Source organism: Trichoplusia ni, chromosome 7 (genome assembly GCF_003590095.1).
Source record: "Trichoplusia ni isolate ovarian cell line Hi5 chromosome 7, tn1, whole genome shotgun sequence".
NCBI classification, from domain to species: Eukaryota; Metazoa; Arthropoda; class Insecta; order Lepidoptera; family Noctuidae; genus Trichoplusia; species Trichoplusia ni.
In genome coordinates, this window is record NC_039484.1 from 9,903,815 (window position 1) to 9,931,705 (window position 27,891).

General features: G+C 38.0%; 1 protein-coding gene across 3 annotated transcripts in view; it reads left to right on the forward strand.

Annotated features, from left to right (window-relative positions):
• The window catches only part of LOC113495535 (visual system homeobox 2-like), a 72,577-nt gene that overhangs the window by 35,825 nt on the left and 8,861 nt on the right, over nucleotides 1-27,891 (forward strand). For 2 of the 3 annotated variants that reach the window (XM_026874288.1, XM_026874290.1), the window contains one exon: nucleotides 26,982-27,165. In XM_026874288.1, coding sequence (XP_026730089.1) covers nucleotides 26,982-27,165 — 184 coding nt within the window. The remainder of the gene's footprint in view (nucleotides 1-26,981; nucleotides 27,166-27,891) is intronic. The other variant, XM_026874289.1, reaches the window with a different exon arrangement.

A 27,891-nucleotide genomic window follows, 5' to 3' on the forward strand; every position in this document is an offset into this window, starting at 1 on the left:
AGTTTCAGTACACCAGTGCGTAATGCTTCCAGTCACATAGAGTATGGCCGCACTATTATCTCACAGTTCTGTTAACTTAGCTATCTAAATTGTTTTTACAACCAAATTTACTTACATACCTTTATATTGTTCCAATTCGAATGAATGTAAATCTCATTTCAATTCTCGAATCACTTTACTTATTTGGTGAGAGTGATACATCGGTAATACTATACGCGATTCCAACTCAATAAAATATTCAATCCATTAATAATTATAGTGGTAAGAGCGTACCTATCGCCATCTATCAGCCACTCGCGCCAACTACACGTAGCTATGGCAACCGCGCGCTGATTGGCCACTTCCACGAGCGTAAAGCGAACAAGAACGGTGTAACTACCACCTGAGGCCACTCAAATCTCATTCCTAAATGTTAGTTGCTAAGGTTTATTTTAATTAGTTCGTTACTTCGTGTTGTTATGTTCTGGTTTCGTGAAGTTATATTATTAGCTCCGCCCTTCTTAGTGGCATGGCGGACTGGGTTTTGTCTTGGTACGGTTTGTCTTTTTACGTCCGTTTTGTTTGTGTAATATACCTAGCTACAGGTAAGTGTAGACTAGTCTACTTGGAAAATGAAACTACACATTACGTAGGTAGTGCGGAACAAGTCATTTTTGTAAGAGTTTATTACTGTGTTCTGTAAATTGACGGTAAGATTATTGATTGGGTCGTACTTTAATAATGTTTGAATAAACCAAATATTATTCGATTTGGGTAGCTATTCATTTGTATTTATGGATTTTTTATTGAATGGATGGATGGATAATTTTGTTCATATAATAATATTATACTTAGCATCCATCAGTACTATGATCATGTTCAGTGTGGACGCTCCGTCCGCGATCATCGCGACAGCCGCGCGCCGACGGCATCGAGCGGTTATGACATCACTCACGTATATTTGTTTTATAATCACTGCTTAATTATGAGAAATAGAGTCTGGTTATAGTGTCATTGACTTGTAAATAAATTTTATTTATCTCTTATCCAATATGAAATAAGGATATTGGGACGACGTTTTTATTATTATTAAATATTCAGTTAATTACTAATCTTTTAATGTGCCTAAATTTGCTACAAGTATTTGGTCATGCTTAATTTCTATCATCTGGATTGATAGATTCAACGTATCCTGGATAAAAAGTTGTGTCTAACAGAAATTCCTCCTGCTTCTTACTTTATCTAAACAAACCTCTACATTATATACTATATAAAAGTTTATCGATGAATTTAAATATGAATATTCCTCGTACAAGTTCTCTTAGCCTCATATTGAGCAGTACAACCCGCAGGTAGCAGGTAGTGGTGTACCGGTGTTCCGGCACTACAGGCGCCCGCCGGCTCCGATCACATTTCCCGCCAATTACGCGCCGATAGCGGATATCTAACAGCACTCCTCTAATTTGTGCTCTGTCCCATCTCTTGCGGATATTAGAGCTGTTGGATTAGTTACAAAATATTAAATAAGGGGATTTCAAGTAAAATATGAGTTACAACGAGAGCTGAAGCTGGTACTTCTTAAAGTATGTGCTAACTACCATTTCCTGTCTCGTCTATTGAAAGGTTACATACTTTAATCAATAGTGAAGTAGTGTAAATTAAATAGTAATTTTACATTCAATAGGTTCTCGTCCAGTTAATGAGTAATACCTGAATGAAATCCAATAGTTGGCTATCGCTTATCAGGTTATAATCTGATACTCGTTTCTAATTCTACAATCACATCTCAAAGTAACAAAACTGAACGCAAGCTATTGTATTTTATACTATGCATATCGGCAAGTTGGAACGATAAAGCCGCCGCGGCGTAGCGGCGTAGCACTTACGCTCAGGTCAATAACCTTAAGTTTTCACGGCAATTACTATTGCAATATACGTTTGCAATTACAAACTTAACATTGTTTGGAAGCAAGTCTAAACCAAATATGACCTGGATTTCATAAAATCAAAATCAAGTTTTTTATTTCAAGTAGGCCGTTTTCCAGGCACTTTCAAAACGTTAAGGTGATGGCTCTAGTTGCGTTGCATAGTAAGTCAAGACTCAAGACTTGCATTTACCAGCAAATATATTGAGTAGAAATAATCTGATAGTTGATAGCTAGTACCGCTGGCCCGGCCCGGCTCCGGCGCCGTGTCGGTATCGTATCGCCTCCACGGCTCCCGAGACGCGCGCTGATCGCGTTTCGCGGCAATTACGCCCCTTCAGCCGGTAACGAAAAGCCGATACTGCGATATTATGTACCTCCCGAACACTCCAGCCACGTCTTATAATATCTACCCAGCTTTAGTATTTAGATCGCCTTCCTATACAACATGTTACAGGCATTTAATGAGTACTTTATCGAGCGGTAAGAAAGTAAAACGCGTAAGATTAGGATGATATAAATATCTGTTCCCTACAATGCAATGGTCAAAATAACAGAATGAACCTTTATTCTTAATCCAACAATTCTTAACACAAATAAAGTAGTAATGTATTTTTTTACTTGTCCAACCTTAGCTTTATCACATTCATATAAAATGTTACTGAAAAAGAAGTCCATTGAACTTAGCTACATCAAACAATGTTTAGCCATTTATGCAAATATTAATTCTGGACTTCAGTATATTTCAATAACCGTACCAATCACAATATTGCTTTACGTACAACACATATTTGAGCAAAACGCAAAACCTGTTTAAATACCCGGTGGAAACCAGTAAACATTTCTATAAGCAGCGGCAGCTCGTCGGAGGCTCGCAATAAGCCGGGGCCCCCCGCCCCCGCCCCCTTCCGGAGCGAATTTAGCAATTAGCGTGCCGGACACCGCCCGGTCCGGTCCGAGTCCGGTAATAGCCACCTAGCCGGCCGGCCGCGTTCCACCGACTGATTATTTACACCGCACTAAATGTACCTACAGAAGGTTCACTACAAATTAAATTGTAAACTCTGATGCTACAGAGCCAGATTTGTTATATTTGTTCATGAACAACAGGCGAATGTTTGTTCTAAGCCTGACAGTATGTCTTGCGTATGTGCGCATATTAAAATTGAAGGGTTAATGACAATAAAGGTTTCACTGCCTGGTGGTATAATAGCACGATCTGGTGTTAAAATACATTTTAAATATGAATGCAAATAAAAAATCATTAAAGACATAATATAACTTTACATATATAACTTTATACATAATATAACTTTCCGGCTTTATATTTGTTGCAATTAAAACAATACAAACAAACAATAAAAAATCTTACATTAAATAGTCGCATCGCATCATTATCTACGAAATGCCTCTCATAAGTGGTTCTTCTGTGTGTTCTCTACATCATCAGAATCCTATTCGTTCCTTTATCCGCATTTATTGTCTGCGCATTTATTAGATCCGAAATCTAATTGATCGGAACATTTCGTTTGTAGTGCTTGCGCGCGAGTTACTCGCTCAAAAACGTGTCGCCAACCATTATTCTGTTTTGTATTATTTACTTTGATTATTGGACTAATTTATGTGGTTATTATTACGCTCATATTTAAACAAAAAAAAAAAAAGAATGCGAAGGTGTGATAATGTTTAATGATACTTAAAACGAAGTATCAATCCAAAATCAGCCTATGAGAATACGACTTCGAATCTAGATTTGTTAGTTGCCTCTCATTTTACTTTTACAACTACACAAGTATCCGACGTAAAACATGTTTCAAAAAACAACTAAACATCACCAGATACCAAACAATTCATGTGAATGTATAATATTTAAGGAGCGTATAATGATGAGCTCAGCTACACAGTCTGTGACGAGCGTCCAGTCAGCAGCCGCGAGGGGCGCCGCCTGAGGGAGCACCCTCACCTCAGACACTCGCCACTACACAACGCATTCTATTTACTTTTTGACTGTACTTGTATTTTAATAAGCAATTCTTGCAACTCTGCAACGAGCCGAAATTAAAAAAGAAGCGTACATTTTATGTCGTCATTTAACAATATTATCATTTGGAAATTATAACCAGCCGACCTTTTATCTATTAACAAGTATCTGTTAGTTTAAAACACTTAGTTACATTTTAATTATACAGCATGATATGAATCTATTTCAACGTTACTTAACTTTGCAGTCCTAAGTTACAAATTATACATATTATAGTCGTATAATCTACAATGTTTCCACTTATTAGAATTCAAAGTTTGGAGGTACAATTTTATGCATATTTAATCTCATGATTTACTTACAAAACACAATGAGCGTAACTAATTCAGGTTATCAAATATGGTGAGGCTGACTAGACGCGAGGGCAGGCACAAATATCTATATCGTCATTATAAGTAGATCTTAACTATTGTCTGTAAGGGCGTTTTCTCCCGCACTTAGCTAACTGCTTAGCCAGCTAAACATAGTTCATCTGATAAGATCACAAATCCAATAAGACGCAACTCATTAATTATTTTCGTAATATTTAAAAGACTAGTTGGAATGTATTAAAACCTACTTACATCAGTATACTAATCTTAAGCTCATATTCGCAGCGGTTCCCCTCGCATCCTGGTCTGATTCAAGTGGCCGCTGATTGAAACGCCGTATGTCACAATTTGATACAACTGTATCCTCTTCAAGTATGTTGGGGATCAACAAATCTATTTACAACTTAACTGTAGTGGACGAATCACAACAAACGAAATTAGGCGTTGGATTTGCACATGTTTCTTTGGTATAGACATCCGTATCAAATAAATGTCTGGAAGATCAAATTACGACATAAATTAGGAACAACAAGATGGTTATGAAAGAAAAGCAAATGAATGTTCAAGTATGATTTAATGTGCTACGAGAAAAGCAGCATTCATAGAAGAGAGCTTTAACGTCCCTCATAACAAGCATTAACGTTGCAAAATAAACAATTTATTCAGCGCTAATTTGGTTACGTTTAACAAACGACGCATCCCGACATGTGAACCTATAAAAACAATTTAATAACCACAAAACATCGCAACAAAGACACGACACAATCGGATTAGCGGTGATTTATATCACCACTTCTACTGTAATAATCTATTTATGAGATAAACTATAAATTATCTTATAACAAACTTAACGGTACATCTCAAATGGCTCTTGTGCCCTTAACATTGAGTTTAAATTCGTTTATCGCAGGTTGAAGTGGTTGTTGGTGTCAGCACGCCCCCGAGCATGTTTGGCAAGGGAGACTATGCTTAGCGACCGACTTTGTCCCCTAATAATGAACTGGTGCGACTTAAAACTCGTAATGTGTATTAATGGACGTCTTCAATGACTTGTATCACTTGTAATATGTATTTATTATGAAGTTATAGCTGTAACATTAATTTGAAAAAGTTGAAAGTGTTTGTGTCACAAATATACTGTGTAAAGAATTCATAAATTTTGCAAAAACTCATCGTACTTCACATCTTAAGCTGCTTCCCATAAAATGATTAATTATCGGATTGCATTTACAAAGTATTGCAAATTAAAAATTCTACACAAAAATAATATGAAAGGCGACACAAACTATTGTAAACAAGGTTATCTCGTCCAACGCATATCAAAGATAACTTAAAATAAAGTTCTGTTAAGCCATGTGTCAAAACGATTAGACAACACTCTATCAAGCAATGACGTTTAAAAATCAACCCTAAAAAGCTGCAAATGGCATAACTTTATTAAAATATGAAACAATTAGTTTCAAACTAATATGACAAGATGAATGATGTGCGCCTGCGCCTCATACCCCGCTAGTGTCGCCGGTGTCCCCCGCCGGCCCCCGCCTGCTCCCGGGGCAACCGTGCGTGGGATGTTGGGGGACCTAATGTGATCACAGGTTTGGGACTTGTGAGAACTTTTTTGATTATTTATCTAAATAAATTAATATGTCGTTTATATTAGTTTGAATCATAATTCGAAGTGTAATAAAAAGTTCAGTGACAATAAGAACTTATTAGTTGGTTTGTTTGATATAATCGACTTAAATAAAATAAGTAATTCTTATTTGTGTGTTAACTTATCATGGCTTTCATAAAAAATATAAAAAAGAGCCATTACAATGCATTTTCACGTCTATTACTCTTCAACTGCTATATTGTGGCGTTTTCCCCGTAAACGGTGAAACTCCCCCAGCGCACAGGTACAAACAATTACCGCGCAACAACCGCACATCCTCCGCTAATCCGTCGTTACAACAACATGACAATTACTCGCGCATGCGCCCTGCAACAAACGTGGCGGACAATAGGCGCGTGCGCAACACACAGATAATGATCCCACACAATGGCGTGAGGTTAGTGCGGCGCGCGGCGGCGGGGGGCAGCCGCCCGTTATATTATAATTACAATGTATTTTAGTAATGAGGCTGTTATAAGCTCATCATAGAAAAATAATCTAGGAGCTAATAAGACTATTTCAGCACATTAAATTACAAAACAGTTACGAGTATAAAGTACGGTGCTTGCTGAAATTTAATGCACCCTACACAAGTCTTAAGGAAACAAATGACTTAAATTATTCTTATGACTCTATTTTAAGGAGAAAAGCAAAATAAATGGTTACTAGTTATTATAAGTGAGAGTCTCCACCTATGTCTTGAGGTCACATGTCTTGCGTAATAAACTCAATGAGAAGGAAGCCTACAATAATTGACACTACACAATAACTAGCAGGCATCAGTCTGGCCGCGCCCGAGGCGCTAACACGATTACACAAGACACTATCATTAAAAAAACGCGTCGTGTGTAGCAGCGCGCGCGGCACGTGCCGCCCGGGACCGGACCGCGGACTCCGCCGGACTAACGAGAGATGTTCCCGGACACCCGCTGTGCCCTTGTTCACCGGCCTGTGAGACTGTTGCCGATTAGTTTTGTAACTGATCGCTGGAATGGGCAAATTTGAGGTGATGTTGTTTTAAATGTAGAGAAAACAAGGTCAACGCTCTTGTTAATTGTCTGTGTTTTTCGTTACTTTTCGTGCAAGGCTGAGAAACTGTGTATAAAGCAAGGTGAAGCTTGTTGTAGAATAATTTAGTGCTAAGGTTCTAATGCCATAGTCAAAGCACTTGGAACAATATTCCTCCACTTTGTAGATTTTAGATAGAGTCTAAAATATTATTACATATCAAAAATTGCGAACACATTTTGATCACTACAATAATAAGTATAACATTAAACGAACCACAACATAGAAAACATTTAAGTAATGTAATTTATAACAATTTCCTTAAGTAATGGAATCATGTTAAGATTTAGTCATTGCCCTTACATGAGTTGGTAACGACGTCAGCCCTCCGCCCTCCAATTGAATCAAGTAATGGAGCCGGGCTCGCATTGTGCGCGCCGCCGCAATGTGAGCCCGGCTAGAGGTCACCAGCCACATACACCAGGCCTTCAAGCTGGCTCTACACGGGGTATACTCCGTAATCCGCTATTTATAATGTATTGTGGGCAGTTTGGTTATTCTACACTGTATGAAAATGTGGTACAAAAAATGTAGAACAAATAAATACATGTTAGACGATGAAAAGTAAGAAACTTCACGTTTTTTTTAATCATATAAGATTCTTGTTTGAAGAAAATTGCACAAAACATCATGGTATTTCATCAAGGTTCATAACCGCTACTCTTATTCCAAAGCTCTTCATGGTGTGTTAGTTGAAAATCAACCGAAATGGAACACATAGAATTTGATAGCGAACAAGACAGCTGAAAATTATATAATTTCGTACCACATTATTAGTTTTACAAATGGTGTGAAATGAGCTCATAAGACAGTAGCCTGTCGGCTCTACAATTGAATGGAGATGGGCACTGACTGTTAGCGCCACAATAACGACACGAGATGCAAGAACAAAGTAGCTTATATCTTTTCATACAAGCGAAACTAAAATACAGTATTATCATATGTATCAAACTACTTATTTTTGATAAATTTTATTTTGGTAATGAATAAGTGAGGATTTTTTTTTAATTATTCTGTTGTTTTTATTTTTCATTTTTCACTAGATCCAAAATCTTGCTTGATAGTAACATATTATCGAGCTAAACTTCTAAAGAAATATACTGTATAGAGCTTGGTTTAGTATTGCTCCTCGCCGTCTCTTGTCCCACAGTCCTCCCACACGCTGACCGGCACAAATGTTACTCAAACGTCTCATTGTCCGTAATGGCGGGAGGCACGAGCACGCCATTTGATTCACTCACCATTGAATTATCGCTCACTTAACGATATTGCCGATGAGTTGCCGAAACGCAATGTATTGTGCGCACTGCTCAATTGTCGTTAACTTGATTGCGATAACATAAAGATGTCTTTAAGTGATTTATTTACGTTTAATTATGTTGGATGGTCGTTTTGTTGTGGGGATACAGAACATGTTTGAACACGCCTACTTAGTCTTTAGAAACGTCTACGTAATATGTACAGGAGGAAGTAATATGTTATTATGTGCCTTTCATTTAATAGTTCTTTTCACCATTTGGATTTAGATCTTTATTGGTGTAGTTTACTTCAAGTGACTTTACTTTTGATAGAGAAATCGAATTCCTGGCTAATCACTAGTTTTTAACATGTTTCAAACCATTTAAGCTTTTTAATTCACTTACAAGTTCTAATCCACATAAATTAGTTGATGTAATGTACGCTATACCATTGAACACAACAGGTCAACCTGTTTTGCCTCCCGCTCACCACACTTAGCACTATCGTAGATCAATAAGTAGGTCAAGCGAGTGCCGGTACCTGTATTTAAGGTTCGGAGTAAATACTCGAGCCACAAAGGCAATATAAGTTGAGCTCCGAGCGCGACTCAATTATAAAGTTGAGCGGCGCCGCGCCCGGAGACTGGGCTAGGTCTAGCTAGACCAGGAGTAATATTAGAATCAGTACTCTGTATGGGATAGTAAAGCTCATTGACTCACTAGCATCATTACACGCTTGATGATGTGATCTCTTGGACTAATTTATGACAAAAATATTTGACGTAGTAGCGTAGCCTTGCTACAATACGCTACATCGTCTACAGCCAACAAGATTAAGTACCTAACCTCACTCTTGACTAACTACGTACATCACAAATGATGTATATCTTAGTAGAGTCAACTCAGTCAAACTTAATATATAGCAGAGTGTCTAAAACCTATTGAATTTTACAAACGCTTATCGGTTTCAGCGTTTGAATAAAATAAAATATTAAAAGCCCTAAAACGACTTCAAACAAATCGGCTCTTATTCATCAATGTTCTGTACGTTACAAATTAATATCACATTTATACCTATTTAACAACTTTAACATGTAATTACATAACCTTCTATCACAGTTTTCTGTAGAAAAGTAGAGTCTTTCTTGTTTAGTCGCGATCGCTACGAGGCGCGGCGCGGGCCAAGTTTTAACAGGCGCGCACTAAGTTGGCAGACTGTTTGCTCCTTCCCTTTCAGCCCGCGCCAGGCTCCCACCAGATCACTATTACTTGCTCCTCAGTGAAAAACGTAGGTAATGTAGGAAAGTGGAAGAGGTCGCAGAATGTAGAGATATGGTCGCAGAATGAAGCTTGATGGTAACAGTTATCGTTTAAAGGCCAGTAGCTTAGAGAGTAAAAAATATGTATTTCAAAATTGAAAATTAAGGGTGAAAATTATAAAGTCCCATATTACTAAGATCGGTCGAGAGGACATTTATGAATAAAAATATACATACATACATAGATGCGTCAATTTAAAACAGATAAAACGTTCTAAAAATATCAAAACCCTATAACTACACGCAGACAAATAACAAAATCGTCCCCTACAACGATACACAACAAATTATTCGCAAAGCAAGTTACAAAGTTGTAGAGATTTTAAAACAAATATCATAAATTATATTAAACATGAACTGTATCTCTTTATTGAATCATTTATGTAAAGCAGCCGGTAAATGACGCGAGACTAACTTGATAATAGCCCCTCCATGCGCCCCCCCTCCCCCCTCGTCTGAGTCACCCCGCACCTCCCCGCGGGGCGCGCGACGCTACGGAGCGTCTTTATTAGACGAATGATAATGCAAAAGTGATCTGATGGTGCGGACCAAGATGTAGAGCGGACGCCATTGTGATGTGGCTCGGAAAAATAATTGTCTTACGTGTATGCTACAGCGGGCAGGAACCGAAGTCGTTTATCTTCAAATACTTTTTACTTGAGAGGGAATATAATATGCGTGTGGGCTGTGCATCGAGTAACTGCTTAAAGCGCCGCCTGCTTAGAGACGATGACAACTAATAGCTCAGTCATACAACTTAGGTCTTTGGTTAACTAACTTTTGAATAATTTTCATCGTAAATGGTGAACTTGTACTGTATCATTTGTAACGGCTAGCTATGAATAATGTTAGGAAATAATATTATTTGCAAAACATTTATCTAGACTACGCGCGGATTGAATATTAATTCAGGCTTCAATTCTGAACTAAGTTACGCCTTTAATTAATAATAACAGAAATAGTAATTACGCGTTTTAGTTCATATTTCGAATTGAGTTTAGTTTCAAAACTAAATCCAAACCATTAAATAGTCAAAACAAACACAAAATCCCTCAAATAACATTTAATTAAGTTACAAGTCATAAAACTGTATTGTAATTCGATTAATCGAGTGAACAATGGCTCGATTGTTGCATCGGTTATAATCAATTAGGGCCGGTGTAGCGCGGCACAATGGCGGGGCACCGGGCAACTGTCACGCACACGACAGATTCATTAACTAATGTAACGCGTCGCACTGTTCGCTACATCATGAACAGCTTTATTAATTGTACACATCATTATGGTTCTGAATTGATTTGTTTATTATTGATATCGCTTCGTTATTGCTGTTAATGAAGCTTGATTTGTGTTTGACACCAAGAGATAACTACACATTAACTACGCCTACAATAGCCAGCAGTAATCGTTCAAATTATAACAAACTACTTTTAATGTACCCGACAGGGGCATAATTGAGCTGTAAACATAATTGACCACCTACGTAAAATTATGGTATGCGATGAAGAATTGAAATTGAAAAAGGACTCATTAATAACTGGAAATAAATGTATGAGATAACTAAGTATTTGCTTACTTAGTTATCTCATACAATTATGTCCAGTTAGTAAACCAAAACTACGAATTCGTATTAACATTCGGCTCTTTATTTATCGGCTATCTTACAGTTGTCCACCAGTGAAAGTTGGAGTTAAATAACACTAGTGTAGTGTAGTATTTATCAGTTCCACATTTAATCGTCCAGCATGATTTATAAATCTCTGAACCCCTTTTCGTTTGAGTGATAAAGTACATGATACATGAACACGGGCGTTGATAAAAAAACAATTTGACCAAAGAGACACCGCCGCGATGATTTACGCTTCACGCAACATAAAGTGTTACGTGAGGCTGTAGCGACAGTTTATCAGTGTTCCCCCCACATATCACCGCATCGCCCAATTTGATCACAATAAACAAGAGACAATCCAATAAGTATCTGTGTGAGACAGTAAATAACAGCTGAATACGCGGCCGATCCAGTCCGGTAATCTACTTACGATGTGGCTGCGCCCCACTGGGAGATTTGTGGCTCAACTAACGTAGTTTATGGCACAGCCTTCTAATACCGCACTCCTTGTTTTGTTATGTTACAGTTTGATGTTATATAACTGTCTGGAGACCTGTTATGGTATCGTTTGCATGTTTATTTCATCTGGCTAAAGATATACTGTTTCATATTGTTGCTACGTAAAGTATAGAAGAAAATTATCTGACGTTTAAATGTAAATGCTTTTTATTGGTTTAGTAGTAACTTTGTTTAACTGTATATTACATTTATTATTCAATTTAAATATACAATGATTAAACTTATATGGCAGAGCAGCTTCGATCTGCAAATACAGCGAGCATTCCAAAACAGCACAAAATGAAATAACATTAAATACAAATTGATCAAACATTGATCAGTGGCAGCGCTGTCTGTCGATGCACTAATGATTTCCAGTGCATCGTGTGTTCAGCTGGTTTCATATTAATAACCGCAACAAAGGTTAGCGTTAATTAATTATAAGAAACCAAGCAATTGTTCGCAGTGTCAACAGTACACGAACAAACAGGTGACAGTCGCGCCACATTCATTATCAACACTTTTGACACAACGTAATGCAATTATATTGAATGCAATTACATTGTGATCAAATATGTTTAATTGAATAAGTTATTGGTGACGTGTGATTTAAGTGCAAGACATATTTCATAAGTGTAGGCTTATTTGCTTTGCTGTGAAAGATTAACTGCACACATTAATAATATCAAAGAATAATTAATTATATTAAGTTACCTACCTCTAAATGTAGACACAATATAAATGGCAATACAAAACTTTTTGTTTATTCAAAGGGTTATAGAACCTTGTTCCTGTAAGCTCGTTCTATTACTTGTACTGTCCCCTCTCCCCGCTCCCCCCCCCCGGGCCGGCACACTCACGCTCTCACAGAGACCTCCATTACGTTGTTTATTCTTAAGAAAACTGTGAAGCGTACAGTTTGAACACTTTCCAGACACACGAGCCATCCTCAGGTCCAAGTGCGTGCCGTCAAGTGATGAGAAAATAGAATAATGAGCGGGTCTCTCCCCGAGGCCCAAAGGGGACCAATCGCTGAATAGTTTTGGAGCAAACAACCCTTCAGCCAGACGTCCAATTTGAAGACCAACGACAAATTGGAGACGACCTTTTTGTAAACTCAAACGTGAATGCCAAATGTGCGAGCCTCGGTCTGTCCTGTATACACCTACACGGTATACGTGTGTGGGAGTGTCTCCTTGTGTACTGGCTGACATGGTGGGTGAAAATATCATTCGTTACATCATGTTTTGAGAAATGTCTTTCACATGTTGTTAATATCAATAACGTCTTTTATTATAATCAAAGAAATCGAAGTATGCCTATATTCTGCGATTAACCCAAAACACTAGACATTAAGGACACAGGAAAGCAAAATGATTAAAAGCATGACAGTGTTTATTCGAAAACAAAAGCACAACAATGTTTCCTTACATATTTGCGTATCCAAACATCAAACAGTATCGCGTTATCTCAAATACTTTACCCAAACTGAAGCTCTACAAACAAATCTTGGGTTCCGTAACATCTGTTTGAGGAGAAAAAGGCGCTGGTGTTGGCAAACACCTTGAGTGAGAGCCCTCGAGGCACCGCCGGCCGGCGCCCGCCCGCGTCGCTCGCGTCGCCCGCGTCGGCCGCACCCGTCGTATCGGTCGCGTCGTCCGGGTCGCCCGCAGGACAGTTTGCTCGCCTCAACCACTTCGTTTTGCCTGATATTGACGATACGAAATCTCTTCGGTATTCTGTCAAAGTGTTTGGAAAATGTTTTCAGATTTTAAACTTTCCTTCCAGTTGAGAAATGTCAATGATTTCCAAAGTTAACTATTTTATCAGTTCTTCTGTAACAGCCTTTCTATGCTAACTACTTTTAAAACTTAATTTAGAATGAATATATGGCTTGTAAACCTTACTTATGGAGGCACTCTAACTTGCAGAATCCCGGTGTTAAAGTTATTGATCAGTTAAATTTTTTAGTCTCCTATCGATATTAACTTCTCACTTATACATTCTCGATACAGACTCATCAATGATGACTAGTTTATAATTATGTAGATTAATCCAAAAAAACCGATTACGAAATTCTTTTGTAAATATTTTAGTACCAAACGATGTTTGTGCAGCCGCGCGTTGTGCTAGGTTATGGAGGCTATTATAAACAATCCAACATGGCTCCACCGTGTAAAACACAGTTATTCGCCTACACGATGATTTAACTTGCATTTCCAAATGTATTATTTACTTCGCACAATGAAACTATCGATTTCAAACAATAACTTGCACGTGATTATAACAATAACGTCGTGATTGTAAACTATTGTCTCTATGTTTACATAACAGACTAAAGGACTAGTACTGTCACACACGAAATTCATCGTACATTTAACATACAACGTACTTCACGAGAAAATACAGGTTTATTCAAAAGGTTTAATTAGGGTTCTGAAAAAATCATTATAAATATTCGAAAATACCTCGTTTGATACTAAAGTAATCTTTTAAATAATTAATCGTTTCTAATTATTTATTAAAATGTCGATGATTTTCTTTAAATTACATGTCGCTTTGATTGTCAGCGATGGACACCTAAACTGTGTACTTTCCGGATTTCAATCAAGTTTGCACAATGCGTGCAGCGTTAGCCAAATGTATAATCTACCCTTCTAGGTACCACACGGACGAAGTCGCGAGCAACAGCTAGTATTAAAATAAAATAAACACAACTTCACATTACAGTGTGTAGCCACCCCCATTAGCGGTCTGCAGACCATGTCGGGTGATTACCACGTCAGCTGTCAGGCGGCCGGCGCGGGCGCAGCCTGTAACAGTTTCCACGGTGCACGGCCACTGTGCGTTTCCCATACTTATGTACAATTATGCCTGCATTATAATAACTGTTGCGTTTTCCCTATGTAACGTTTTGTATGTGAGTAAATTTTTTTTGTAGTCATCAGGGCTACGTAGCATATAACTGAAATATAATTTATCTTTTATATGGCGTGGCATGAATCGTGTTTTCGTTATTATTTGCTCTTTTTGAGTTTTTTCTTTATCTAGACAGTAAAGAGAGAACAGTTTCTATTACAGGTTCTTTTAGGAATCAGGATAACAATCCTAAAAATAATTCGTAAATATTGACTGATCGGATATCATGGCGTGGGCTGTCGCCTCTCCGACGGCCGCGGAGGCCTAATAACACAACACTCGTCGCTTCACACAATGACCAGTGTGACCACACACGCCCGTTCCTCGAACCACTCGACAATATTCCACTAATAATAATTACACATTTATTTTCATTCAAAACTTCAGCTGACAGTTCGAGATGCACCCCGTGTCACTCCTTTGTCCGACAACACCAACTTTACAACACCTCTCCACAAACATTCAAACAACGTTAAATCTTCCTGTGTAAGGTTGAAAATCGATTGGCTTCAAGTTAGGGAACTGTATTGTTAAGTTTGTGTGTGTAAGGTGCCTACATGCTCATTAGTGTGTAGGATAAATAATGCGCGTCAGTTATTGTAGTATTGCAACAATATTAAAATAATATGGAGATAATAAGGCGCTTTGTGTAGGCCGTGACGGGTGAGCGCGGGCTGGCCGGGCGAGAGACAAGTTACATCACAAAACACTCTGACGTCAAGTGGGATACAAAAACTTTATAATAGAAATAAGTAATTTGAATAATAGAGTCCGCTTTAATGATTTATTAATTTTTATTAGGAATATGATGTCAGGTACTTATTACAGCGGATAACAACATCAATATCCTTATCCTTACATATTATAAAACAAAGTCTCTCGCCGCGTCTGTCTGTCTGTCTGTCTGTCTGTTCGCGATAAACTAGAAAAGTACTGAACGGATTTTTATGCGGTTTTCAACGATAGATAGAGCAATTCTTGAGGAAGGTTTTAGTGTATAATAAGTTTAGGTTTTGTGTAAACTGACGATATTACAGCGATATTAGTTAAACATGTCGGAAAAAATTAAGCCATTCGAGAGCTTTCATCGAGAACGCTGCCAAAACCTTTTGAGTTACAACAAAACAATGTATGGCGAGTTTGTACCTCTTTAATAGATCTACAAAAAAGTCCGCGGTGGTATATGTCTATCTTCCAAGGATAACCCACAATAACCATTTTTATGTGTTTTCTTAATACAGTAAAATTATTGGTTACTTACGAACCTCTTTTTAACAATACAGTATTAATCCTTATCCAAATAAATAAGTTAGATATATTATGCATGTAATATAGAACAAAATTGCCTTTTACACTACACCAAAAAAGTGAATAGGTAATGAGTTATCGTAATATTAAAATCTCCGCGCGAGAAATTAAAAATCGATGAAACGTAGCGAAGATATCGTTGGCATCTATATACTAATTGTACTATATATATACTAATTACTATGTATATACTATGTATGTACTATGTATATACTAATTGTTTGTTTGAAAGCGCTAATCTCAGAAACTACTGGTTCAAATTGAAAAAATATTTTTGTGTTGAATATACCATTAATCGAGGGAGGTTTAAGGCTATATGTATATCATCACGCTGCGACCAATAGGAGCGAAGAAAAAGTCATAACTTATATCTTCTAACCACGCAGACGAAGTCGCGGGCAACAGCTATCCTTATCCTTATCCTTATCCTTACATATTATAAAACAAAGTCCCTCGCCGCGTCTGTCTGTCTGTCTGTCTGTCTGTTCGCGATAAACTAGAAAAGTACTGAACGGATTTTTATGCGGTTTTCAACGATAGATAGAGCAATTCTTGAGGAAGGTTTTAGTGTATAATAAGTTTAGGTTTTGTGTAAACTGACGATATTACAGCGATATTAGTTAAACATGTCGGAAAAAATTAAGCCATTCGAGAGCTTTCATCGAGAACGCTGCCAAAACCTTTTGAGTTACAACAAAACAATGTATGGCGAGTTTGTACCTCTTTAATAGATCTACAAAAAAGTCCGCGGTGGTATATGTCTATCTTCCAAGGATAACCCACAATAACCATTTTTATGTGTTTTCTTAATACAGTAAAATTATTGGTTACTTACGAACCTCTTTTTAACAATACAGTATTAATCCTTATCCAAATAAATAAGTTAGATATATCATGCATGTAATATAGAACAAAATTGCCTTTTACACTACGCCAAAAATGTTAATAGGTAATGAGTTATCGTAATATTAAAATCTCCGCGCGAGAAATTAAAAATCGATGAAACGTAGCGAAGATATCGTTGGCATCTATATACTAATTGTACTATATATATACTAATTACTATGTATATACTATGTATGTACTATGTATATACTAATTGTTTGTTTGATTGTTTGTTTGAACGCGCTAATCTCAGAAACTACTGGTTCAAATTGAAAAAATATTTTTGTGTTGAATATACCATTAATCGAGGGAGGTTTAAGGCTATATGTATATCATCACGCTGCGACAAATAGGAGCGAAGAAAAAGTCATAACTTATATCTTCTAACCACGCAGACGAAGTCGCGGGCAACAGCTAGTGTTTACATAAACTGATTAACGCTTTAGTAGAGATCATGTTTCAAACTCTATGATTATCACAATAGCCTATGCAGTAATTTAGTAGGAAACAAAATTATAATCCAGTAACAATGGTTTTAGGAAAGTCGATAGCGGACTCTTATTTCTAGTATGTCAATCAGACGTTCACTAATACCCAAAACATGTCCGTTAATGGAACTTGTCTCAATTACTATGTCGTAGTAAAATCTTCGACTGATAGTATGATGAATCTCATCGCCGTTCGAAAACATCGTCTTCAGCTAAACGACACGTCGTCCGCAACAATTATACACACTTAAGCTAATATGCTGACGTAAGTTGTCATATAAAAGCTTAACTAGAATCCAAGTTTGTTGACCAAACACAGTTAGCCTAATATTGTGAGGAGAACAATGTTGGTGATTATGTTGGTACAAGTGCTGGCCGTGACAATCGTGTTTGCGGCCAACATTCCGGCCGTGTTTGCCCAATCATATTATATCGCGTCATGTTTGGATATCGTTACTGCCTCCACTGGAACAATTTACACGTGTTTTGTGATTATTAAGGCTATTGAGTAATTTTAATGAAGCTTACCGTGTTAACGAACATGTAATTGAAAATGAACGAGAACTTTTATAATGCAGCTAATCAACAAAATGAGCCGACGCTGCAACAACAAACCAATTTGTACATTTGCAGTCATTCCCAACGTATCGAGCTATCGTAGTAATCTGTATTAATTCTCGTAATCGCATCCCGGAACTATTGAAACGTTCCCGCAATAAAGCAAATCCTCGCTGAATATGATAATCGCGTATGAATATCATTGCGAGGCGGACGGGGCTCCCCCCCACCCCGCAACCCGCCCCCCGGCTGCGAGTAATTAAAAAACATATTAGACATGTCGGCCGGCTCAGGAACTCAATTTGCTTGGACTTAAGTAATCCGATTGCAATGCGCTTTCAAGTAGGTACCTTTTTAAAATAAGATTATGGAAAATGCTGAGTGGTCCCCCGATTGATAAAAACTTTGTATGTTTGCTCAAAGCACCTACGATCCTTAGAATACAGTTCAAAGCAATTTGATTGATACAAATTAATAAATCTGAAGATGCTTAGATAAACCAGTTCTCGTTTCATTCGTCTACTAAACAGACATTTTTTTTTACTGCGTTACGAATCTATCAAAATGTATTAGTTAAGCTGTCAATTAACGAAGTTCGTTATTTTTGTTAATAATAGGAGCATCGACTATTACCTACATAATGTGTGTCAGAGTGAGCGCCGCGGTGCGTGCTGCTCGGAGATAACTGACCAATCAGGAGCGCGCCGCACAACACATCTTGTTTAGATTCGTCAAACAAACATGTAGATATCTGCTGACGCTGATCAGGCTACGTGACAGGCAAATACAGTAGGTCCCACACATATAACATTCAGTTCAATATTCAAACATTGAAAATCTACAATATGTGTCGCTTTTCACATCAAAACATGCTGTGTAAAGGTATGCGATAAGTAGTAGGTTAGATTTACTTTAAAATGCATTAATGTTTAAAGAGTTTTATCATCATAATGAACTCAGCAAATCGCCGTCCACCTTTAAGTAAGTCTTGCAATATTCAGACGATCCATTTGAATAAGACGCTGACAGTTACAATAGCAAAACCGCTTGAAGCGAATACAAATTAAAGTTTCCAGTTAATCCTTGTGTCTAATAAGTATGAATGTAAATTTCCGTATTCTCTCGTGTGATGGATGTAACAGTCAAATAGTCAGTGTAATTATGTCGCGCAGCAAATTATCTGTTTATCCGGGCCGGGCCGGGCTGGGCGGCGGCCGGTCACTGCGCCAATTGCCCGAAATCGCTTATTCACGGCCGCTAGTTGCCTAGTTAGCGCAGCTGTCGGGGCAATCCGCGGGCACAAGCGTGCTGCATACTTTCTATACTTGATGATCGATTCCGTTGTATAATCGATTTAACTTTAAATGGTTTTTGCAAATTAAATTTAGACAACTTACATCTTTAATCATATGGTAGATATCAATAATCAGATGAATAATCTTAATTACTTTAAGAGATGCCTTTAACGTTATGCGGAGTAAAGCTCAGATTTGGATCAATCATTATTTGCGATCGATAATCTGTGCCAATTGGTTTATGAAACTTTGATGTAGTACTGTTGTGTGAGTGTGCTGCGCCCGCGCGTCGCTCGTACCTTAACATGACTCCTAAGGCAGCATATAATTTGCCCGCGACAGGCTCGCGGTGCTGACGCGTTGTTTACTCACCCCCCCCCCCACCCCGCCCCGCTCCCCCGCGTTATATTTTCATATGATTATGTTATTATTATCCACTATTGTTGGTCATGACTTGCTACATCTAACAACGTATTAGAACCTTATTACTACGCTTCAGTGGCTTCCGTTTCCTCCCAATCATGTCAAATTAACGACGTTTCGTGTTTCGACGTTTACTTTTTTATTGAAAGCTGGCGGAGTTAACATTGATATAATAATACGAGGAGACTCCAGCTTATTACGTTGTTAGCGCAGACTGCTTAAGTAGAATCTATTTTAGAATGTAAGGTTATTAAATTTAGCAAAAAAAATATGAAATCAATCAGACTTCATCAAATGTAGAGTCCACACTTATGCTGTGTTGCGATATGAAATTAAAGTAGCTGGGAAAGGTGTCTTCTGATAAGTTAATGGCTAGCCAGTACATTAAGGACAATGCGAGGGAACATCGCAGTCAAACTCGCTCATGAAGTATGACCGGGAGTATTGATTTTATTACTGAACCAGTCACTTATAACTTAGTTAATGTAGAGATGTTTGGATTGTATCGACTGCACATCATATTCTTAAATAATGAGAAACTTGGCATGACAATAACAATACTCATAAGATTCCATGGGCATATCATATCTTTGGATTATTGATATTTTTATTTTATACCACGTTTCTAAAAATCTATGCTAGCTGCCTAGATTTTTTACAAAGTGAGCGACAATTTCCAGATATTTAAAACTCCTGCCGTAAATTCGCAAAAAACAAATTTGGTTGAAATATTACATAAAAAAACCCACGGACTGAGTCTTTGTATTATTTATATTTATTGCGATGGGACACTTTGAAAAGGCTTCTTAAGAGTGATAAAATGACCGGGAATAGCTGGTCATTATTAGCATAAAGTAGGGTTTTTCTTATCTTATAGAAGAACGACACAAATCCCACTGGTATCCAGCTAGCTTTATGCTTGAGTAAACTAGACACATACAATTTATAGTTCTGAAAAACCTGCCACGCATAATGAGTATGTTTGTCGCTAAGTGAGTGGTGATCACAGCCGGATACAACCCAATCAGTGGTAGGCGTAACTCCAGATACAACCCAATTATAAATGAAAGCCAAGCTGTGAAAGTGTCGCAGCTAACCGCGTATTAACTTATTGACTAATCAAAATGTGTCGGACGCACCCCAAATTGAATAATAACCTGTTAAGGCGAGTCGGCGACAACAGAGTGACGTCATTGTGGCGCAAATTGCCGCCAAATTGGGAACAGACTCGCAATCGCAACTCCATTTAGCCCGCGCCTGCACGTGATTGGTCGGCACGCCCCCCCCGCCCGCTCGCACCCCCGCGGCCCTCGCGCTCCCGGGCTCCATTCAAACACGACCAAAGAAATGAAATTATGCAGTACGTAAATAAGAAGGCCTTTGTGAGGCTCACTTGCTTTATTTAAACTGTCAGTGGTTCGCGAACGGGTTCTCTCTGTTAATGACAGCGGCTGCCGCGTCATCGCCGCCGAGAACCAAGAGACGCCTTACACAAGTCTGCGCATTGTTTAGCTGTCTGGTAGCGTATTAGCGAAATACAACCTCGTTGGTGAGGCGATTGAATAACGAATGTCTGTGTATACCAATCGCTTCTTAATTCCAAGAAGACACCAAAAACTATTTAACGTCACAACACCTTAACTTTACAAGCAAATCTTTAAAATCCTTTCAACCCTAATAATAATAAAACACAAGCAACCGTTTAATCAGCCGAAGCTGTTTACAATAAATGTGTTAATGTGACAAATGTGCGGCCGCTCCCTAAGGGCCGGCGCTCACTTGCCGAACACGCGTTATCCCCTTCATCCACTTGTTACAAAGGATTAGCGCACACTGACGCGGGGGCTGCAGGACTCTAGTACAACAGCTTGCCGATAATTATCTCAAGTGTTCGGTGACCGCCAGGACTAGTAATGCGTGTTCTTAGGGATGTTATTGAGTTTAATAAGTTATTATATTATGCTATTGATGCTTAGTCATAGTTTTCTCTTATTTTGGCTAATTTAGTAAATTACGTTAGCCATAATAATATTAAAAACTTAGGTTCATGGTAGTGAGGTAAATAGAACTCAAAGGACCGAAATAAAATCATACTTGTTAACAAAATGTTTAACTCCTAAAGGGAAATAATAAAATTAATTAGGGTCGTAGTGAAGGCATAATTTAACAAGTACATTGCTAACCCTAAAACCTTTCACATCCCAAGTGAATGCTGGTAATTACTCACAAAGTGTAAACGTTACAAACAAACGAAATTACCAGCTGAAGTTAACACAAAACTGTAATTTTAAAATTAGTTTCCAAACGTGAAAGTAGCACTCAAAACATACGAGCCTACGCAATCACACAGACGCCCGACAAATTGTTTCACAAGCAACATTACAAATACTACCCTAAATGCGACCAGAGCACCCAGACCCTCGCCCGCAGTCTACAGCCCGCTGCGGGGTCCGGGCTGGTTCGCGTCGCGCGGAGGGGAGCAGGTCAGGCAAGGCTGGCGGCTGCCACATACGAGTAATAAATTGTCGGAGCGAGCAATTCCCCGCACAAACGTTACGCATCATTAAAGGGCGCGAATGTGCTGCCAAATTAACAATTATACTGAACCTTTGTGAGCGTATGTTAATTAGTAAATTCGGAGATCCGTCGGTATGCGCGCCGCCGCCCGAATTAATTAAATAGTGCTGAATGCTTTGTTCGTGTGTCTACCTGACTGAGAGATTTAATCTATTACTATCAATATGTAGAGCCGTTGTTGAATTAAGTCAGAAGTAGATTATAACCTAAAAATGGTTTAAAACTAGCAAAAGCAAGTAAAGGAACATTCAATTACAGCCTACATCTTGAATTACCATTTCGTAGCAGTGTATGAAAACTTAAGTCCTTAATTGAACAAATTCCATTTCCAAAATTATTTATCACTGCATCTTCGCCGCTCGCTGTTCCGCCTTCCATCGATAGTCACGTCACTAGTCCCCCCGGTCAACAGGTCTTGCCAGCGTGTCCTCGAGGCAAGTCGTGCTTATCACAGTAAGCCAGGCTCCGGGGCCAATAAGCCAACCTGTGCGCCCCGCCGCGGGCTGCGCTGGTAATTGTCTGCGAATCACCGCGTAATGACCACACAAGCCAGGCTTACTCGGGCTTAGAGAACTCATTCTGTTATCTAATTGGTATCAATCAATTCATGCAGCTACATTGTAATAGAATAGCAATAATATTGAATCAGTCTTGGAAGCTGTCACCACCTCCATTCCAAGTAAGACTAGCTGTGATGGAAGCTAGACTGATGTTTAAAATCTGGGGTAGAGCGGCCTTTTTTCTCTGTAAAGAATGGGAATCATCATGAACACCCGCTCCCTCAGTCTCAGACTCTAACCGACTAAACCTAAATCACCGTGTGACGGCAGAGAATGTGTTCCCCAAATTTTAAAAGCATTTGTCATCGATGACAGACAGTTGCTATTATCTCTAGTAGAAATCGTATATTGTTTTCTGTGACTCATTTGGTTTAATATTCTTCAGATTATAATGATAGATGTCTTGGTATTATGACTCGTTTGTTATGGGTTACTAAACAAGATTAAAATAGTATCTTTAACTTCTGATATCATTTACACTAATGTTTGTATTTATGATATTTGACATAATGGCTTATAAACATTGACTATAAACAACTGTTAAGTCTTGATAATAAGTCCAGTAACTACAGAGACCACGTCGAAAATCCAATGTGAAAACAATTAGTTGTCAGTTGCTCGGCAATCAATATTAACTCCAACGTTTATGGAACGGAGCATAATTTATGGCACTTATTGTGTGTGTTAGAACTAGGTATGAAATGCTAGGCAAATGACTAGTTTATTGTTGGAGTTTTCGTATTTGTTTTAATATTTCTTCATGATTTTCAATTTAACTTATATTTAAGTCGATGTTGCAAATGGCTGCAAAGGCTACCGCCACTGGATAAGTTGCACTTCTACAAGTGTCAGTGATGGTATAAATCAAAATGAAAGTGATAAGTCTAAATCGCCAATTTTCAATTCATGCAATAGTAGTAGTAATACACACTAAAGGTTAAATCGCTTTTATGGTTTTTCTACAAATACGTAACGATTTATGAATCCCTCCAATAAGTCAGATATCCGCGGGCTCCACACAGTCGTGGCCAGTGCGGCGCGCTGATCGCCAGCAATTAGTCAGTCAGGCCGCGCGCCGGCCAATCAATACCGTCCCGCCGACCAACACGCAACCCACCAGCACTAACTTCATATAACTAGTTTCACCGTTACCATTTACATCAGGGCACCAATTCTGCTGTTTACAATGGCCGATGAATGAATGGAAATTGTATTAATTCGTATGACTCTAAGTATTTTTCCAAAGCAATTATTGGAAATTCAGTACGAGGCGGAACACTCACGGTGTATACAATAAGTTACTATATTAGTGTTTAGGTTAAATTCTTAAAGGAATAGGAATATTTGTAAATGTAGTGTTATTTCCATTAATTTATCGGCGATTAAAAATAGCAGAATCGGTCAACAGGTTATAAGCATATGTACATTAGTGGACAAAAGTGTTTTAGATGAGTGTAAAAAAAAATCTGAAAAGAATGTCACTTTTATGTGTGGAGTTGCGTCTCACTTTTACGTGAAATGTGTACCAGATTCTCTAGCACTGGGATAACACTTTTCGTATTTTTCTACAGAAACGACATTACAATAACTAGTATCATCGACCTCACATTTTACTTATCGTCTTACCGTAATAAGTAATTAACTAAAACTTTAAACTATTAGACGAACAAACCTAGAGACGGAACTACACATGCGTTGCACTGCAGACAGTACGGTGGTGTGGCGCCCACACGCCGCACATCCCACCATTTTGGGTGGTATTACCATAATCATGCTGAGCTCGTACTCCGGCCGCCAAGCAGCTCTTTGAGATGGGAACCGTCCGTTGATGAATTTAGATGTGAAGTACAAATGTTTCGGTGGCTCTACTAGAAATGTGGCTTATTATTCTTCCGTTTGATATTTTCATTTGGTAACACTACGGACGGTAATTTTCGTGGAAATCACTGGTCTAAGAAACTGCAGATTGTAGATTTATGCATCTATTCTTCACAATAAGATGATGAATAATTTATTTGTCTGGCTTGTAACTTCGAGTCATGCTCTACAGGTACAGTTGAACAGTTCATCATCGTACCCTGAGTGTTTTAAATAACCTCGATATCACTTGTCGTGGTATCACCTAAACGATGAATCGCTTGATGATCACCACACATTGTCTCTTGATGTGAGAGAAAACTCGTGAAAACGGTGACTTTTGAAGCATCTCACTTAACGTGACATCAATGAAGTGACGCCTGTCACATAACTCCTAATAGTCTGCATTCAAACAAATACTTGAACGGAATTAATCAACTGTTTATCACTGACTTCTAACCTCTCTTGTGGGCTCATAATAGAGGTGATTTGTGTGTGAAATAAATTGTATGTAAATGGTACTTTCCAACAAATGACAACCGGCCCCTTTAGCCGAGTGACATCTCTACAATAGTTAATATTAGTGGAAAACACTCAAATGTATAAAAATAACATTACCTTTCTATTAATCACGTGATGAAGAACTTTAATTTATACATTTAAAAGATTTTCTTGACGTAAACCGTTATCGAAATGTCATTTTCCTGGTGGATGTATGTATTACATGTGGTGAGCAAAAAATATTTAACTGAAAGTGTGAAGACTCAAATGCTTTGCATGAGTTTCATTAAATCAGTATCTATGAGAAATAAAGAAGGCTCACTTCATTTATCCTCGGTAGACAAACGTAAATCTTTTCCTAGAAGTTAATCGGTGATTACTGCGCGACGTGAAATCCGCTCATCTTTATTATTAACGTTATGGAGCGAAACCAGGGAACGGACCATTCCCTTCGTATGCGATTAATTATAGAAAAATATAAAAGTAAAAGTAATCTAATTTGAAAACGTTATATTTTATTTTCAGAGCAGCAAAACAATACCTTTTTCGATTTATAATACACGTAAAAAAGTTTAATACACGTAAAATAACGTTGTTTCATTACTGATGATCATCATAGGCACCATACAAGTCTACAACATTCAAAACCGTAGTCTTGGTCATATTAAAACAGATCCCTCTCTGCATGATAAGCCTCTGAGATTATATGTTACAGTAGCAGGCTGATTCAGACTCCATTGAATAGCAGATTACATAAGCATCAGATTCCCAATGCCCGCTATAAGCCGGCTCTACATAATTCATGTAAGAGCCGTACATAGGAAGACAGTGCTCATAGTAATATAATACAGGCGGGTATTAATTTGTGCGGAGTGTGCCGCTATCGGGTTTAATTAACAAATTTAATTAGAAATTAACCGTTTTGCACGGCGGCGACGCGGTGCGGTCGTGCCCGGGCGCGCAGGGCTGCCACACTGTCTTGCAATCACTACAATAACTTGAAACACTGTACCTATTTTTCTTCTTCTTGCTATTATCTTTGTAACTCATTAACTTTTGTAAGATTTGTAGTTGAAGTGCTGACTGAAGAACACTGATAGCTGATTTTTTTTTAAATTAACTTCCTTACCAGTAAAATCCATAACGTAACATTTGCATATCTACTACTATTAAACACTAACCTTATGCTGTATGCATACATAAATAAATCTGAATTATATTTATTATATTGTGTCACAATTACACAATGTTCTCAGTAACCCACAGCGTGGCAGCCCTGCCCGTGTGTACAAACAGCGGCCGCGCTCCGGCAGCGAATTTGAAAATTTAATTTAGTTGCGTTTTGTTCCCGATAATTGGTTTGTTTTCCATGCTTAGTTATCTCGCCGCCAGAGGGAGCCTCTGTTACACCGCTCTAATGGTACCATCCGATCGCCTACTCTAATTAGAATTCAAGTCTTTGTTACATACAGCTGGCGAATATTTAAGTTACCGGATCTAGTTGCTAGTACCTACCTGAAACTACCTAATGTTTGATCAATGTAAACTTTCAATCACCCTCTGTATAATGAAAGATTAGTCGTATAATTAATATGGTTACCCTTTAGTAACTTAGTTAAGAAGAATAAACTATTTGCTATTTTACGCTGGAAAGGAAAAGAAGAACTGATGATCAATGATAATGGAAATCATTCAAAATATACTGATTAATAAATACTGAGAAATTATACTGAGTAACATTTCTTATCATATTCTCGAGAATCATCATTTGCACCTGCTTAATAAAGCAATAACTGTCTTTACTCAGGCTAGTTGCATAGACACATCCAATACGCCTGATTATCACAGATGTATTTTCGGACCCTGACCATAATGTCCAAGGCATCACCTCACCTCTAACAAAACTTACCTCACATATTTATACCAAAATAAATTTATTATTTCTAACAAAACATTCGTTACACTCAGGTGTGGTTCCAAAACCGTCGCGCGAAGTGGCGCAAGACAGAGAAGTGCTGGGGCCGGTCCACCATCATGGCGGAGTACGGGCTGTACGGAGCCATGGTGCGCCACTCGCTGCCGCTGCCCGAGACCATCCTCAACAGCGCCAAGGAGAACGACTCGGTCGCGCCCTGGCTACTCGGTGAGTTCGGTGAGACTGATTTATGTCACTTACATATACGATACATTACACGCACGTGCACACATATAGTAGCTCTGATTAATGAATGAATGAATGATGCACTATTGACTGACTAGTAGAGAAAGAAGGCATTGCAAGAAGTTTATACAAAAGTCAACTATTTAATACCCCTAGTTTCAAAAGAGTGAAGCATAATAAGCATATAACCATATACAGAGACACACACATGTGTCAATAAAGTGAAGAATATAACAATTATCTTGTCTAAAATCGAAAGCTACGTTCGAATCTGTGGCGTGACGTACAAAAGGTATAATGACTTCATTTGGCAGTCACTATCAAAAGAAAATATGACTGAAAATTATTATGAATCTTAGTATCAGTATTACACTGCTGAATGATAATTTTGAGCGGACCTATTTCCGGACTTAGATTTGTCCTTGTGTGTCTGGGGACAAGGAACAAAAATATAAGTCTCAAGCTTAAGTTTTAATTAGAATATTCTGCACAAAATCAGGTTCAACTTTTCTATCATATTTTGAAGCCTAGGTTACTGATTAGGTACACTATTACACTGTTTGTTAAAATGTACAATTTTAAATATATTAGAAATATAAATTATTAGCATTTTTTATGTACATTTTAAAGCAATCAGGTAACATTTTCAATGATTTTTTTATAAATCATTTAAAATTGTACATTTTAACTTAGTAATTTAAGTAGATAAGTGGTTGT